This window comes from Mytilus trossulus, chromosome 3 (genome assembly GCF_036588685.1).
Source record: "Mytilus trossulus isolate FHL-02 chromosome 3, PNRI_Mtr1.1.1.hap1, whole genome shotgun sequence".
NCBI classification, from domain to species: Eukaryota; Metazoa; Mollusca; class Bivalvia; order Mytilida; family Mytilidae; genus Mytilus; species Mytilus trossulus.
The window spans coordinates 73218333-73232129 of NC_086375.1; the positions used below are offsets into that span (position 1 = coordinate 73218333).

Here is a 13797-nt window from a genome sequence, read left to right on the forward strand (position 1 = left end):
TTTGTAGTATTATTTGAAAAAAGTTTGTCCGTATTTTTTTTAACCTAACTTGTTTAGGTATTTATTGTACTTCCTGTTTACCTTGGCCATGTGTGAGAAAGAAACAAACTACTGCATTTAATATGTCAAATCATATATCCGATCCACGTTTAATCCCAAGGATACGTGAGGTATATTTGAACAGCTACTTGTCCGCAAAGATCTCAAATTTTTTTACAAATCAGTCTGGTTCAGAAATGAAATAGATACATTTTAGGTCTTGCACTAACTTACAGGGTAGTGGATTATTGGGTTTCCTTCTTGACTGTGGTGCATGATGATAAATGTACACTTTCTTTGGAAGATAATAAATTGACTGATTTTAACAAATTGCGTTAAATGTTTTCAAGAAATGACGGTAATGCTATATTTTGGAGACCATACCCGTAGCCAGGGGGGTTCAGATGAACCCCCCTTGAAAACAAATAAGCACTGTTAAAGTCAATGTTCTGTTCGAATAAACGTATTTACACTTTTGGTATTTAGCTGTATCTTGCCTCCGAATGACATTACATCACCTCCGAATAACCTTTTGACGTCAAGCAATAATCACTTTTTAGTTGTGACGTCATATGTTTTGAATTATGAAGTCAAAGTTTACGGAAAAAAATTCAGAAGATCTAAAACATAGTTATACAATAGAGTTTGAAATATCAACTTTTGTACTTTTTCTTTTCTGTAATGTATGAGTCAATTGATGAAATATTTGGTGCATGTAGTCCTTTTACAAGAGATCCGATCAAATTTGAGTTTTTTTCAAGTTAGGCAAACTCAGCAGAAGATGTAAACCCAAACCAAGGAAAATAAATACTTAAAAGTAACACTTAATTGAGAGAAATAAAACCTTGATGTATTATATGTTGATAAGTCATCCAGTTGTTTACCAAAAAATTTGGTTAGTCTGAGTTTCAATTTCTTTCTTGATGAGCAAATAAGAAAATAAACAGAAATAAAAAGCTTACTGTTTTTAAAGTTTTAAGCCTAAAAGAAAAATTAGGATACAGCTCCAGATGATTATGGTCCAAATTGAGAACTATTTTTTTATATTTATGTACATACATTTTTACATTGACACATGTGACAATTTAAACTTGACATTCTGTACCTTTGTACATGTATATATGTATCATATTGTTTTTAGAAAGAAAAAACATACTTTAGTTAACTGACACACACGTTTTTCTCCAAGAATATTGTATGTTTTATTTAGTTTCTACAGTCAAAGAAATTAGGAACATGTACAAGTGTTGTATATCTTGCAGAGGAACTACAGAAAAAATACAGGTAAAAAAATGTATGGATATATGTTAGAGATAATTAAAAAAGGTAACCAATGATTCATGTCATCGTTGCATTTTTTTGGCTGTTATAAATTTCAATATTTTAAGAAATTCAAAGAAATCAATTCCATATTTCTTCACATTTTTTATACGACCGCAAATTTTGAAAAAATTTTCGTCGTATATTGCTATCACGTTGGCGTCGTTGTCGTCGTCGTCGTCGTCCGAATACTTTTAGTTTTCGCACTCTAACTTTAGTAAAAGTGAATATAAATCTATAAAATTTTATCACAAGGTTTATGACCACAAAAGGAAGGTTGGTATTGATTTTGGGAGTTTTGGTCCCAACATTTTAGGAATTAGGGGCCAAAAAGGGCCCAAATAAGCATTTTCTTGGTTTTCGCATCATAACTTTAGTTTAAGTTAATAGATATCTATGAAATTTTGACACAAGGTTTATGACCACAAAAGAAAGGTTGGGATTGATTTTGGGAGTTTTGGTTTCAACAGTGTAGGAATTAGGGGCCAAAAAAGGGCCCAAATAAGCATTATTCTTGGTTTTCGCACAATAACTTTAGTTTAAGTAAATAGAAAATAATGAAATTTAAACACAATGTTTATGACCACAAAAGGAAGGTTGGTATTGATTTTGGGAGTTTAGGTCCCAACAGTTTAGGAATTAGGGGCTAAAAAGGGACCCAAATAAACATTTTCTTGGTTTTCGCACCATAACTCTAGTATAAGTAAATAGAAATATATGAAATTTAAACACAAGGTTTATGACCATAAAAGGAAGGTTGGTAATGATTTTGGGAGTTTTGGTCCCAACAGTTTAGGAATAAGGGGCCCAAAAGGTCCAAAAATTAAACTTTGTTTGATTTCATCAAAATTGAATAATTGGAGTTCTTTTGATATGCCGAATCTAACTGTGTATGTAGATTCTTAACTTTTGGTCCCGTTTTCAAATTGGTCTACATTAAGGTCCAAAGGGTCCAAAATTAAACTTTGTTTGATTTTGACAAAAAATTAATCGGTTGGGTTCTTTGATATGCTGAATCTAAAAATGTACTTAGATTCTTGATTATCGGCCCAGTTTTCAAGTTGGTCCAAATCGGGGTCCAAAATTAAACTTTGTTTGATTTCATCAAAAATTGAATAAATGGGGTTCTTTGATATGCCAAATCTAACTGTGTATGTAGATTCCTCATTTTTGGTCTTGTTTTCAAATTGGTCTACATTAAAGTCCAAAGGGTCCAAAATTAAACTTAGTTTGATTTTAACAAAAATTGAAATCTTGGGGTTCTTTGATATGCTGAATCCAAACATGTACTTAGATTTTTGATTATGGGCCCAGTTTTCAAGTTGGTCCAAATCAGGATCTAAAATTATTATATCAAGTTTTGTGCAATAGCAAGTCTTTTCAATTGCACAGTATTGTGCAATGGCAAGAAATATCTTATTGCAAAATATTGTGAAATAGCAATTTTGTTTTTAATTAGAGTTATCTTTCTTTGTCCAGAATAGTAAGCAAGAAATATCTAATTGTAAGAATTTTTTTTATTTGGAGTTATCTTTCTTTGTCCAGAATCAATTTAAATCTTTGTTATATGTACAATATAATCTTTACCATTCAGTGATAACAAGCAGTTTTTTTACATCTTAATATTTTATGATGTATTTAAATGAGTAGTAATTGTTGCAAACTCCATTAGAAATTTTAATTGAGATTAGTTTTGGAATAAGGGAAAGGGGGATGTGATTAAAAAAAATGGGTTCAATTTTCTCATTTGAAATTTCATAAATAAAAAGAGAATTTCTTCAAACATTTTTTTGAGAGGAATAATATTCAACAGCATAGTGAATTGCTCTAAGAGAAAACAAAAATTTTAATTTCATTAGAACACAATCATTCTGTGTCAGAAACCTATGCTGTGTCAACTATTTAATCACAATCCAAATTTAGAGCTGAATCCAGCTTGAATGTTATGTCCATACTTGCCCCAACCGTTCAGGGTTCAACCTCTGCGGTCGTATAAAGCTACGCCCTGCGGAGCATCTGGTTACTTATTATTGAAGTAAAATTTTTTAGAATTTTAAGGGCCAATTTTGATACTTAGGGAACTTTTATTGGGATTTTATAATGTGTCATCAGCATCGCCTGTGTCGTCATTCAAAGACACATTGGTTTCTGGACAATAATTTTAGTTTAAGTCAATGGATCTCTATAAAAATTTTCAAGAAGGTTCATTAACACAAAAGGAAAGTTGGGATTGGCTTTTGGGGATGATGGTCCCAACCATTTAGGAATTCAGGGACCTAAAGAGCCCAAAAAAAGCATTTTTCTAGTTTCAGGATAATTACTTGTGAATAAGTATTTCAATTGCTATGAAATTGTACCTCAATGTTTGATACCACAAGAAGAAGGTTGGGATTCATATATTAAGGGGTTATTGGGTCAACAGTTTAGGCCTAAAATGGGTCATTTTATTCAGATATACTTTCATGTAAGTCTTCAAATGTGAAACAACCCAATATTTACTTCATATAAAAAATGATTTTAATAAACATGATAAACAAGAAAAAACTCTAATGAGGTCTAAATTTTATAAATAATTTTATTTGTTTAAAGAATGAAAACGTGACATATTTAAAGAGTTCTCCTTTCACATTATTTATAGAGATTTATTTAATAAGTTTGAAGGTCTGTGAGACACCATGTCTAATTAGTAAAGAATGTAACTCAGGGTTCTCACTAAGGTGAGTCCACGAGTCCTGCACTCACCAAAATCTGTCTGGACTCACCATTTTCAAAACTGGTGAGTCCACAGTTGCATCAAGATTGAAATATTTTGTATAAACTATATGGGCAGGAATTCACTAATGCTACTTTAGTGTGACATTGTAAGAAAAAAATAAAAATCATTCAGATCATTATAAGCTTCTAAATTTTTTACAAATTATTGCTACAAATGGTGTCCTTCTATTTGTAACCAAAAAATCATTTTCAAACTTGCGTCAGTTTGGATTACCAATGCAAATAATGAATTTGGAGCATGTAACATGGACACTTTTTCCAAATTGAGATTAATGATTCCTTAACTTATTCAACATTCAATATCATATATATTGATCACAAAACATTGTCTATCATCAAAACTCTAAAATGTATATTTTCATTTCTTTCAGAAATTTTGTGAAAACAAGTTTCCTCTACTTTTCTGTCAATGTTACATGCAATGTTTAAGAGATAAATACAGTAAGAATCATTTTCTTTCTGAACATGTAAAGGCTCTTTTTCATTGTGTTACCCTCACATTAAAAAATTGTATTAATATTTTTGCAATTATCTCATTTCTGTCATAAAATAGTGACTTAAATGTTGCATGTAACGTGGACACAAAATATATGAATAATGAACCATGCCAGAATTGACCTTAAAAGATATAAAAAGCCTCCAAACAACCATCTGAATGTAAATTATACAATTATACTGCCACATTTCTCATATATGATATTATTTAAATAGTGGTTAATACCAAAACCATTCACCTAAATTTCAGACAGCAGACATATTTTTTAACTATACCAGTAGTTATGCTTGTTCATGGTGGTACACTATGGAAGGCTAAATTAAAAGATATTCAAATGTCAAAATAACCAGAAAAATCAAATTAAGACCAAAGATAGATCAATTGATGAAGGAGTCATCCAAAATTTCCACAACATGAAACATTTTTATATCAGTAAGTTTAAGCAACCCGTTTTTTTATGCACAGGGATGAGATTGATAAGAAGACAACCACACAACCATCAGCATCCACAAGTTTCTCACTCAATAACTAATACTGACAAAGTAAGGGTACAAAATGATTACATACATGTATCCCTCATTCATGTGACACAGTTACACTTAAAATTAATAGTATGAAAAACCAAGACAAAATATGGACAAATCTACGAGAGGTTGATACAGCTGCATTTATTGAGAATCTTATTTTCAATCGTTTACATAACTTCTATAAAGAACAATTTGGGTTTCATCTTTGAGGTTGTTGTCTGATAGACATATTACCCAATATCTCGTTTTATTTCTGCTGGTAAATCTTACATTTATGATAACTTTTTAAGGTTTAAACAATAAATTTTATTTCAAACATTCAAAACAAGTTTCTTGTTTCTTGTTTTCTGTCTCCAACATTTTCAACTATCTATCTGAAAAAAAACAACAAAAAAAAACAATTAATCTACCCTTAATCAGAACCAAAATCCATGCATAGATTATAAAATTTACAATAATATAGAAACTCTCAAATATCTTGTTTCGATTGTTCAATGCCATTTCATCTTGAAAACTTGTTACCTAAACTACAGGAAGCCACAATTTAAAGGGCCCCATAATGACCAGTGTAAAACAATTCAGAAGAGAAAACCAACACCCACTAGACCATAGTCCTGTTTTCAACTTTATATGGCCTTCTTTTACTTTGTTGTTTTATAATTAGCGTCACTGAAGAGTCTTTTGTAAACGAAAAGTGTTTCTGGCCTACAAAATTTCAATTCTGGTATCCATGATGAGTTTATTATTATTATTTTGAAATCAGAAGGAGCCTGAACCTCTTATAATGCAAAAGATATTCTGGAATGTCAATTAAATATGTTACAAATGGAATTTCTCATGATTTCTATAATGAGCATCAGTAAACACACATGATACATGTGTTGACTGGTGATTGAAAAGGGATAAATAAACAAGATTTTGAAATAACTATCTTCTACACTGCTGTAGAATGGTCAAATTGGAGATCACTAGTATGTCTGCATACACAGTCACCATCATCTGGTTTTCTGACACAGACAAACACTACTATCTGACTGGCTTTAAGGACCGTCACCACCTGACTCACTAATAGGGACCTTATCAGACTGGCTAACACAGACATCATAATCTGCCAGGCTGATAGCTAGGGTTATCACCATTTGACAGGCTGAAAGGGATATCACCATCTGACTGGCTGACAGGGACATCACCATCTGACTGGCTGACAGGGACATCACCATCTGACTGGCTGACAGGAACATCACCAACTGACTGACTAATATGAACATCCCCATCTGCCAGGCTGACTAGGACATCACCATCTGTTGGCTGACAGGGACATTACCCTCTGACTGGATTACAAGAACATCACAGACTGACTGACTGACAGGAACATCACCAACTAACTGATTGACTGATATTTACATCACTATCTTCCAGGCTGACAGGGACATCACCATCTGTCTGGCTGCCAGGGACATCACCATCTGACTGGTTGACAGGGACAGTATCTTTTTGCAGCATCTTCCTGAGAGTTTTCTTCATCACATTTATTGCTGATCAACTTTTTCCTTTTTAGGTTTATATTGCCTGTAGATTTTTTTTATTAAAAATTGCATGTAAATTTTCAAGACCGACACCAATTTTGTTGTCAATGAAGAAAATACACTTCTAAAAAGAATGTCTAAATTTAGAAATAAAGATGAAGTTTGATGGTGGTAAAACAAGTTAAATTATCAATAATCTCTTAATAGAGCAAAGGAGTTAGTAAATGTTATCAGTTCTGTTCATGCATGTAACATTGACAGAAAGTAAAAGGTTGTATGTCAATGTTACATACATGAAGACCAGAAGATGAAAGTGGTGTGCTTAATAGTCAACTTTGGAGAAATAATATAATTGCTGCCCAGTAATATCTAATTAATCATTTAGGTTATAAAATGTTATATAAATGTCTGACTTTAAGGAAGTAATACCTTTGCATGTAACATAAAAAAATCTGGACACAAAATATTGTTGTCAATGTTACTAACTAGTGTTAAAAGACAAATTAAACAGGAAAACATAAAAACGCTTTAATTTTGTAAAATAAAAAATAAGATAATAGCTCCATATGGCAGTAAGTTTTGTTTACGCATGTAACACTGGCCTGAACATGTGAAAGTCTACCAAATAATAGACTCTGTCAATGTTACATACACAATTTCTTAATGAAAAAAAAGTTTAATTTGGGTTTACTTTATACATTATTTTTTAAAATAAGTATCATAATAATAACTTTGAATATTAAAAATTAGATTAACTGTTGATTTCAACACAGTAAAATCTTCTCATGTAACACAAAAAAGACCTGATACAAAAATCGTAGTCCATGTTACTCATAAAGTTATCATAGGAGCATCAAAGAAATTGTGTGATGACAATATTTCAGATGTTAGTCATTTATAAACTCAGATAAACTCATTTTAAAGCTCATAACAGAGGTTTGGAAATCAATGCTTTTAAAACATTATAATTCTGAGTTATGTATGTAACATTGACAGGAACACCAACAAATGATGAGGAAAAATTGCTAGTCAATCAGGAAAAAAATAAACACAAATAATTAAAACTCATTTATTTCTTTAATATCATTTTAATGAAGCAAATTTTAAATTTCAACAAGATTTTATTGATTGAATAATTGTATGCACATTTATTAGGTTGTAGCATGTAACCTGGACGCAGAAGATGTGTCAATGTTACATGCCTTTAAACGATAAGAATTACAAGTAAATATTGTAAAGTCTAGAAATCAAGAAAGATCAACAACTTCTCTGTTAAAAATTCAGCATAAATTTACATTTGATTTAATATTATGCACTGGCCAGTTATGCTTTAAGTGTAATAAAGTAATATTGTTTTTATTCTGGTGTCAATGTTACATTTTATGTTTTCAAATTAAGTGGCCAGTTATCTTTATAATGCTGAGAATGAATACAAGTACTAGTTAATCAAATTGGCAATTAATCTGTGGTATTTCATGTAAAAAATTAGATTGATAAGGCAAACCGTACAAAAAAAAGCTTTTGCATGTATCATAGACACCTTTCCTTGGTAAATATTTTCGTGTCAATGTTATGTACAGAAATCTCTCCAGCAATAAAATGAATATCGTAAGGGTCAAACCTGTTTAAATACAAGATAAACTTATATTTTTTGACAAAATTGCAAAGCAAGTCACACATCATTATCAAAGAACCTAATTTACACAAAAAGTGCATGTAACACTTCATTGTGAGGTCAAAATTAACCTGGTCCCACTCTCTTATCATCTGCTTGATCACTGGTAGATGCCAAGTGTGAAAGATGACAAAGCCACATTTTAATGTAATTATCAGTGGGTTGAAATTTGAAAAAAATAGTTATGTTAATGCTTACTATAAATTGTTATTATTGGGCAGTATTGACATGAAAATGAAATAAATTTTCTTACCTTCTATATTTTTCAAACTTCAGTTGATTGATAAAAATCATGAAATCCAAATTGTAACCATTGTTGACACCTTTCAAAATTTGCCATGCTGGACCAATAACTTGCTTCCAAAGCTAATCAGCTAATGAAAAGGTGCATGTAACATTTGTTGACCCGAAAAGTTACATGCACTTGTCCATTTTCAAACGTATTTTATTTGCAGCAATAATCGGATTCTGTACAAAATGGGGTTTCTAAATGATAGACCGATCATTTTGCAGTTGATTTTCAACTATTATAGTAGAACAATTCTTCAGTCATATTCTAAATATGACTAGGGGTTTTGCCACTGCAGAAATGTCACACTTTTTGTCTACAGTTTTCAACTGCCAGCACATAACAAGTGCTGATTTTTTTATTTTTTTTTTAATTGGATCCATTTTTTTTGCATGTGGCAATAAAGACTAACCCACTTTGCTATTTAAACAATGTTTATTCTCCATATTTGCATGATTTCTTTATTTTTTAATTGGATAAACACTATTGACCCTAAAATTTCACTAGTGAATTCCTGCCCATATAGCAAAAGTATAAAAGTGATCTGAATTTAATGTCATTGCATTGCTCTATTAGGAAATGGAGACTAAAATATAACATTATATTGCAATATATTTTTTATCTTCCTGCAGTTGGACTCATCATGGCTTAAAATGATGAGTCCCTGGACTCGCCTTCAAAAATCCTTAGTGAGAACCCTGATTTTTTTGTGTTAATTTCCTTAAGTTAACAAATGTGTTACATGAATTACTACTATACTTTTAATATACTTTTCATATTAGTGAATATGGTAGAAGAAAAAAGAATGTCTTTGTGAAACTGGTAGGCAAAGGTATAGTATTTTTAAGAACTATAGTCTTCTACACAAAAAATATGAAGATTTAAGATTAGAAAATTCATGTTCAGCATGTTCAGATGTATTTGAAATCAGAATTTCATTGGAGAATTTATTTTATATAATGACCATCTACATTGTTCACAGTGCACTCACACTCACAGATCTGTAAGATTTTAAGAAATGTGTAATACAGATGAAGATATTATATATATTGTTTAACCTGCATTTGTACCCCAATTTAATTAAGAAAGACAGAAATAAAAGTCAAATTAAAAATAAGAAAGAAAATAAAGTTATTACCTCCTGAGATCATTAGTATTATCATGATTATTGTATGCCTTTGATTTTTGTAAATGGAATAATGCTACAATTAATACATAAGCTTTTTATTAATGTCTATTTTTAGATTAATAAAATATTATGAATTGATTTCAGCATATGGATGTGTATTGCAAGAAGAGAAAGACAGAAATCAAAGGAATCCCATTGATGATCTTGAAACTAAATACATGAAAAAGAGGCAGAAGAAGAATGAAATGTAGGAAATTATTTAATGAGAACTTTGTTCCTGTACAATTTATATTTTGCATTGTACAAAAAAAAAATCTATTACAAACGAAAGTTGTTAAAATTTAAACGTTACAATGGTAAGTAACGTTATTAATAGCAATTAAAAATGAAAGTGAAAGTTCATTGTAAGTATGTAAATAAACTGTAAAAAGAAATAAAAATAAAATGTTTTTGTTATGAAAATGTATGAAATGTATTAATTGATAGGTACATTAATTGTGTCCCCTTGTATTGACTATTTTGAGGTTTCTCCTAATGTCTTTTTGTCAGTAAATGCTAAAGAGGATACCTAATTTTTGTCATCTGTAACTCAAACAGTTTTACTTTAACACCATTCAGATGTGATCCTTCTATTTTGGATAGAATTAAATGATTTTATTTTAGGTTTCCCATTTGTAGAATTAAGTCATTTTTGTTTTTAAGCCAGTTAACATTACATTCACTCTGTGGTTAAAGTTTTAAATTTTTTAATAACTTTCTTATAGGGGTACTAGATACGAGATATATAAATTCTAAAGTTATATTTTTTTTGTTAAATCAATGAAGATAAAGTCATCCACGAAAACCACGGAAATTGGTACCCCACGAATAAAAGTACTTTCACAGTATTAAAACATTTATGAGATTTATAAAGTAGGTTACTTGGAACTCTCATCACAAGTCACTTTCTGCCTCTGATGAATTAAAGTTGTCAATCTAGCTTATCTATCTAGTCTTATTATTCATAAGTTTTACTTACATTTTTTTTTCTCCAAAAATTATAGCCGTAAGACTCTATTTACACTCCAATATTCATGAATATTGATTGCATCTATGAAGATGGAGAGCATTCTTGCACTTGGCTATTTTCAAATTTGATTGGTGTTGTAGGCCTTTTCTTTGAAGCAGCTGTCCAAACTTGGTATTAGTCATGTTCAGCATAGTTTCAATTGATTTTTAGAATTATTAGAATCTTTTTGCTCCCAAATCTCTATGCCTCATGAAAGGACTAATATATTTGGACTATATATATCAGCTTTATTTTCCAACTAAGTTAAATTTAGTTCAACAGTTCAGTGCATGAATCTTATTATCTAATGTTCATCTATTTGTATCATAAAAGGATTTTGTATGAGACAAGTTACAAATGTTTTCTTGAGTTAAAGATTTAAATCATTATTAGAATAAAACATATTTAAATGCAGAAGTTCATGTCAAAATTCATAGCAAATCCAAACTTGAATCAAACTAAACTAATATTTGTATATAGTTATGGTATATGTGAAGGTTTTATTTTATATCAACTCTATATTTCTATTTACTAGTGAGGCTATAGATTCTGAGAGTGATTCAGCCAGTTTTTCTTCGGATAACAACTCATATGTACAGTATGAGGTAAGATGTTCGTCAGATAACAACTCATGTGTACAGTATGAGGTAAGATGTTCTTCAGATAACAACTCATGTGTACAATATGAGGTAAGATGTTCTTCAGATAACAACTCATGTGTACAACATGAGGTAAAAATGTTCTTCAGATGACAACTCATGTGTACAATATGAGGTAAGATGTTCTTCAGATAACATCTCTATGTGTACAGTATGAGGTAAGATGTTCTTCAGATAACAACTCATTTGTACAGTATGAGGTAAAATGTTCTTAAGATTACAACTCTTATGTACAGTATGAGGTCAGATGTTCTTCAGATAACAACTCATGTGTACAGTATGAAGTTTGATGTTCTTTAGATAACAACTCATTTATACAGCATGAAGTAAGATATTCTTCAGATAACAACTCTTATGTACAGTATGAAGTAAGATGTTCTTCAAATAACAACTCATTTGTACAGCATGAGGTAAGATGTTCTTAAGATTACAATCTTATGTACAACATGAAGTAAGATGTTCTTCAGATAACAACTCTTGTGTACAGTGTGAGGTAAGACGTTCTTCTGATAACAGCTCTTTTGTACATCATGAGGTAAGATGTTCTTCAGATAACAACTCTTATGTACAGTATGAGGTATATTGTTCTTCAGATAACAACTCATGTGTACATATGAGGAAAGACATTCTTCTGATAACAGCTCTTGTGTACATCATGAGGTAAGATGTTCTTCAGATATCAACTCATTTGTACAGTATGTGGTATGATGATCTTCAGATAAAAACTCATGTGTACAGTTTGAGGTAAGATATTCTTCTGATAACAGCTTGTGTGTACATCATGAGGTAAGATGTTCTTCAGATATCAACTCATTTGTACAGTATGAGGTATTATGTTCTTCAAATAACAACTCATGTGTACAGTATGAGGTAAGATGTTCTTCAGATTACAACTCATTTGTACAGCATGAGGTAAGACGTTTTTCAGATAACAACTCTTATGTACAGTATGAGGAATAATGTTCTTCAGATAACAACTCATTTGTACAGCATGAGGTAACATGTTCTTCAGATAACAAGTCATGTGTACAATATGAGGTAAGATGTTCTTCAGATAACAACTCTTATGTACAGTAAGATGTATAATGTTCTTCAGATAACAACTCATTTGTACTGCATGAGGTAAGATGTTCTTCAGATAACAACTCATGTGTACAATATGAGGTAAGATGTTCTTCAGATAACAACTCGATGTGTACAGTATGAGGTAAGATGTTCTCAGTGTTTTCCATTCGGCATTTAAGCCGGGTGTGCCGACCACCTTCTTTTGAAAGCTGACCACCTTTCAATTTTAGGAGGTGGTCGGATTTTTTTCAGTTCCGTACCGTTAAAATTTGAATTCTTATCGCGCCTCTCTGATTTGTTTTGACAAAGATGGCGTCCAATCGTCAAATTTCAATGTTTTCATTTATCAATCGGGGGAAAAAGAAGGCCGATGACAATGATGATAAAGAAAACACCAGACCAAATAAGTTAAATAAAATTGATAGTAATGTTGAAGTTATTGAAATTGAACAAAAATCAACCAAACAACAGCAAAGACAGGGAAGTGAAGACAAATATGAGCAAGACTTTAAATGGCTTATAGTCACACAGGATGGATACTACTGTTCTGTGTGCCAAAAATACGACACAAAAGCAAGAGAGGACAGAAACCTGGATCGGAAGGCCTTGCATTTGTAGAAGGAGGGAGTCCTGCAAGAGCCAACTTAAGTCTGTTGTTGTTTAATCTATGCTGATGCATAAAATTGTAAATGAAAGAAGAGAGAAAAGAGATAAATTGTTGAAAAAAATAGAATAAAAGAATATTTGACAATTAATATGACTACTTCTATTTATGTTTGTTCCTCTTCATTAAAGGTGAATATTATACTCATCTTTATTTTTGTGACCCCCAGTAAAAAAAAAAAAAAACCAGTTGGACATTTAAAAAATAAACACCCGGTTGCAAGTGATTTTTTAAAAACACCCACCTTACCTTAGTGAAAAAAGGAAAACACTGGTTCTTCAGATAACAACTCATTTGTGCAGTATGCGGTAAGATGTTCTTAAGATTACAACTCTTATGTACAGTATGAGGTTAGATGTTCTTCAGATAACATCTCATGTGTACAGTATGAGGTATAATGTTCTTCAGATAACAACTCATTTGTACAGTATGAGGTAAGATGTTCTTAAGATTACAACTCTTATGTACAGTATGAGGTTAGATGTTCTTCAGATAACATCTCATGTGTACAGTATGAGGTATAATGTTCTTCAGATAACTACTCATTTGTGCAGTATGCGGTAAGATGTTCTTAAGATTACAACT

At 31.0% G+C, this 13797-nt stretch overlaps 1 protein-coding gene across 3 annotated transcripts in view; it reads left to right on the forward strand.

Annotated features, from left to right (window-relative positions):
- The first annotated feature begins 44 nt into the window (after positions 1 to 44).
- The window catches only part of LOC134712360 (nuclear valosin-containing protein-like), a 40549-nt gene continuing 26796 nt past the window's right edge, over positions 45 to 13797 (forward strand). For all 3 annotated transcript variants that reach the window (XR_010106278.1, XR_010106279.1, XM_063573834.1), the window contains exons 1-5: positions 45 to 170; positions 1250 to 1323; positions 9430 to 9479; positions 9921 to 10023; positions 11360 to 11429. Coding sequence is in view for 1 of the 3 variants with exons in the window: in XM_063573834.1 (XP_063429904.1) it covers positions 123 to 170; positions 1250 to 1323; positions 9430 to 9479; positions 9921 to 10023; positions 11360 to 11429 (345 nt within the window). In the remaining 2 variants the exon portion in view is untranslated. The remainder of the gene's footprint in view (positions 171 to 1249; positions 1324 to 9429; positions 9480 to 9920; positions 10024 to 11359; positions 11430 to 13797) is intronic.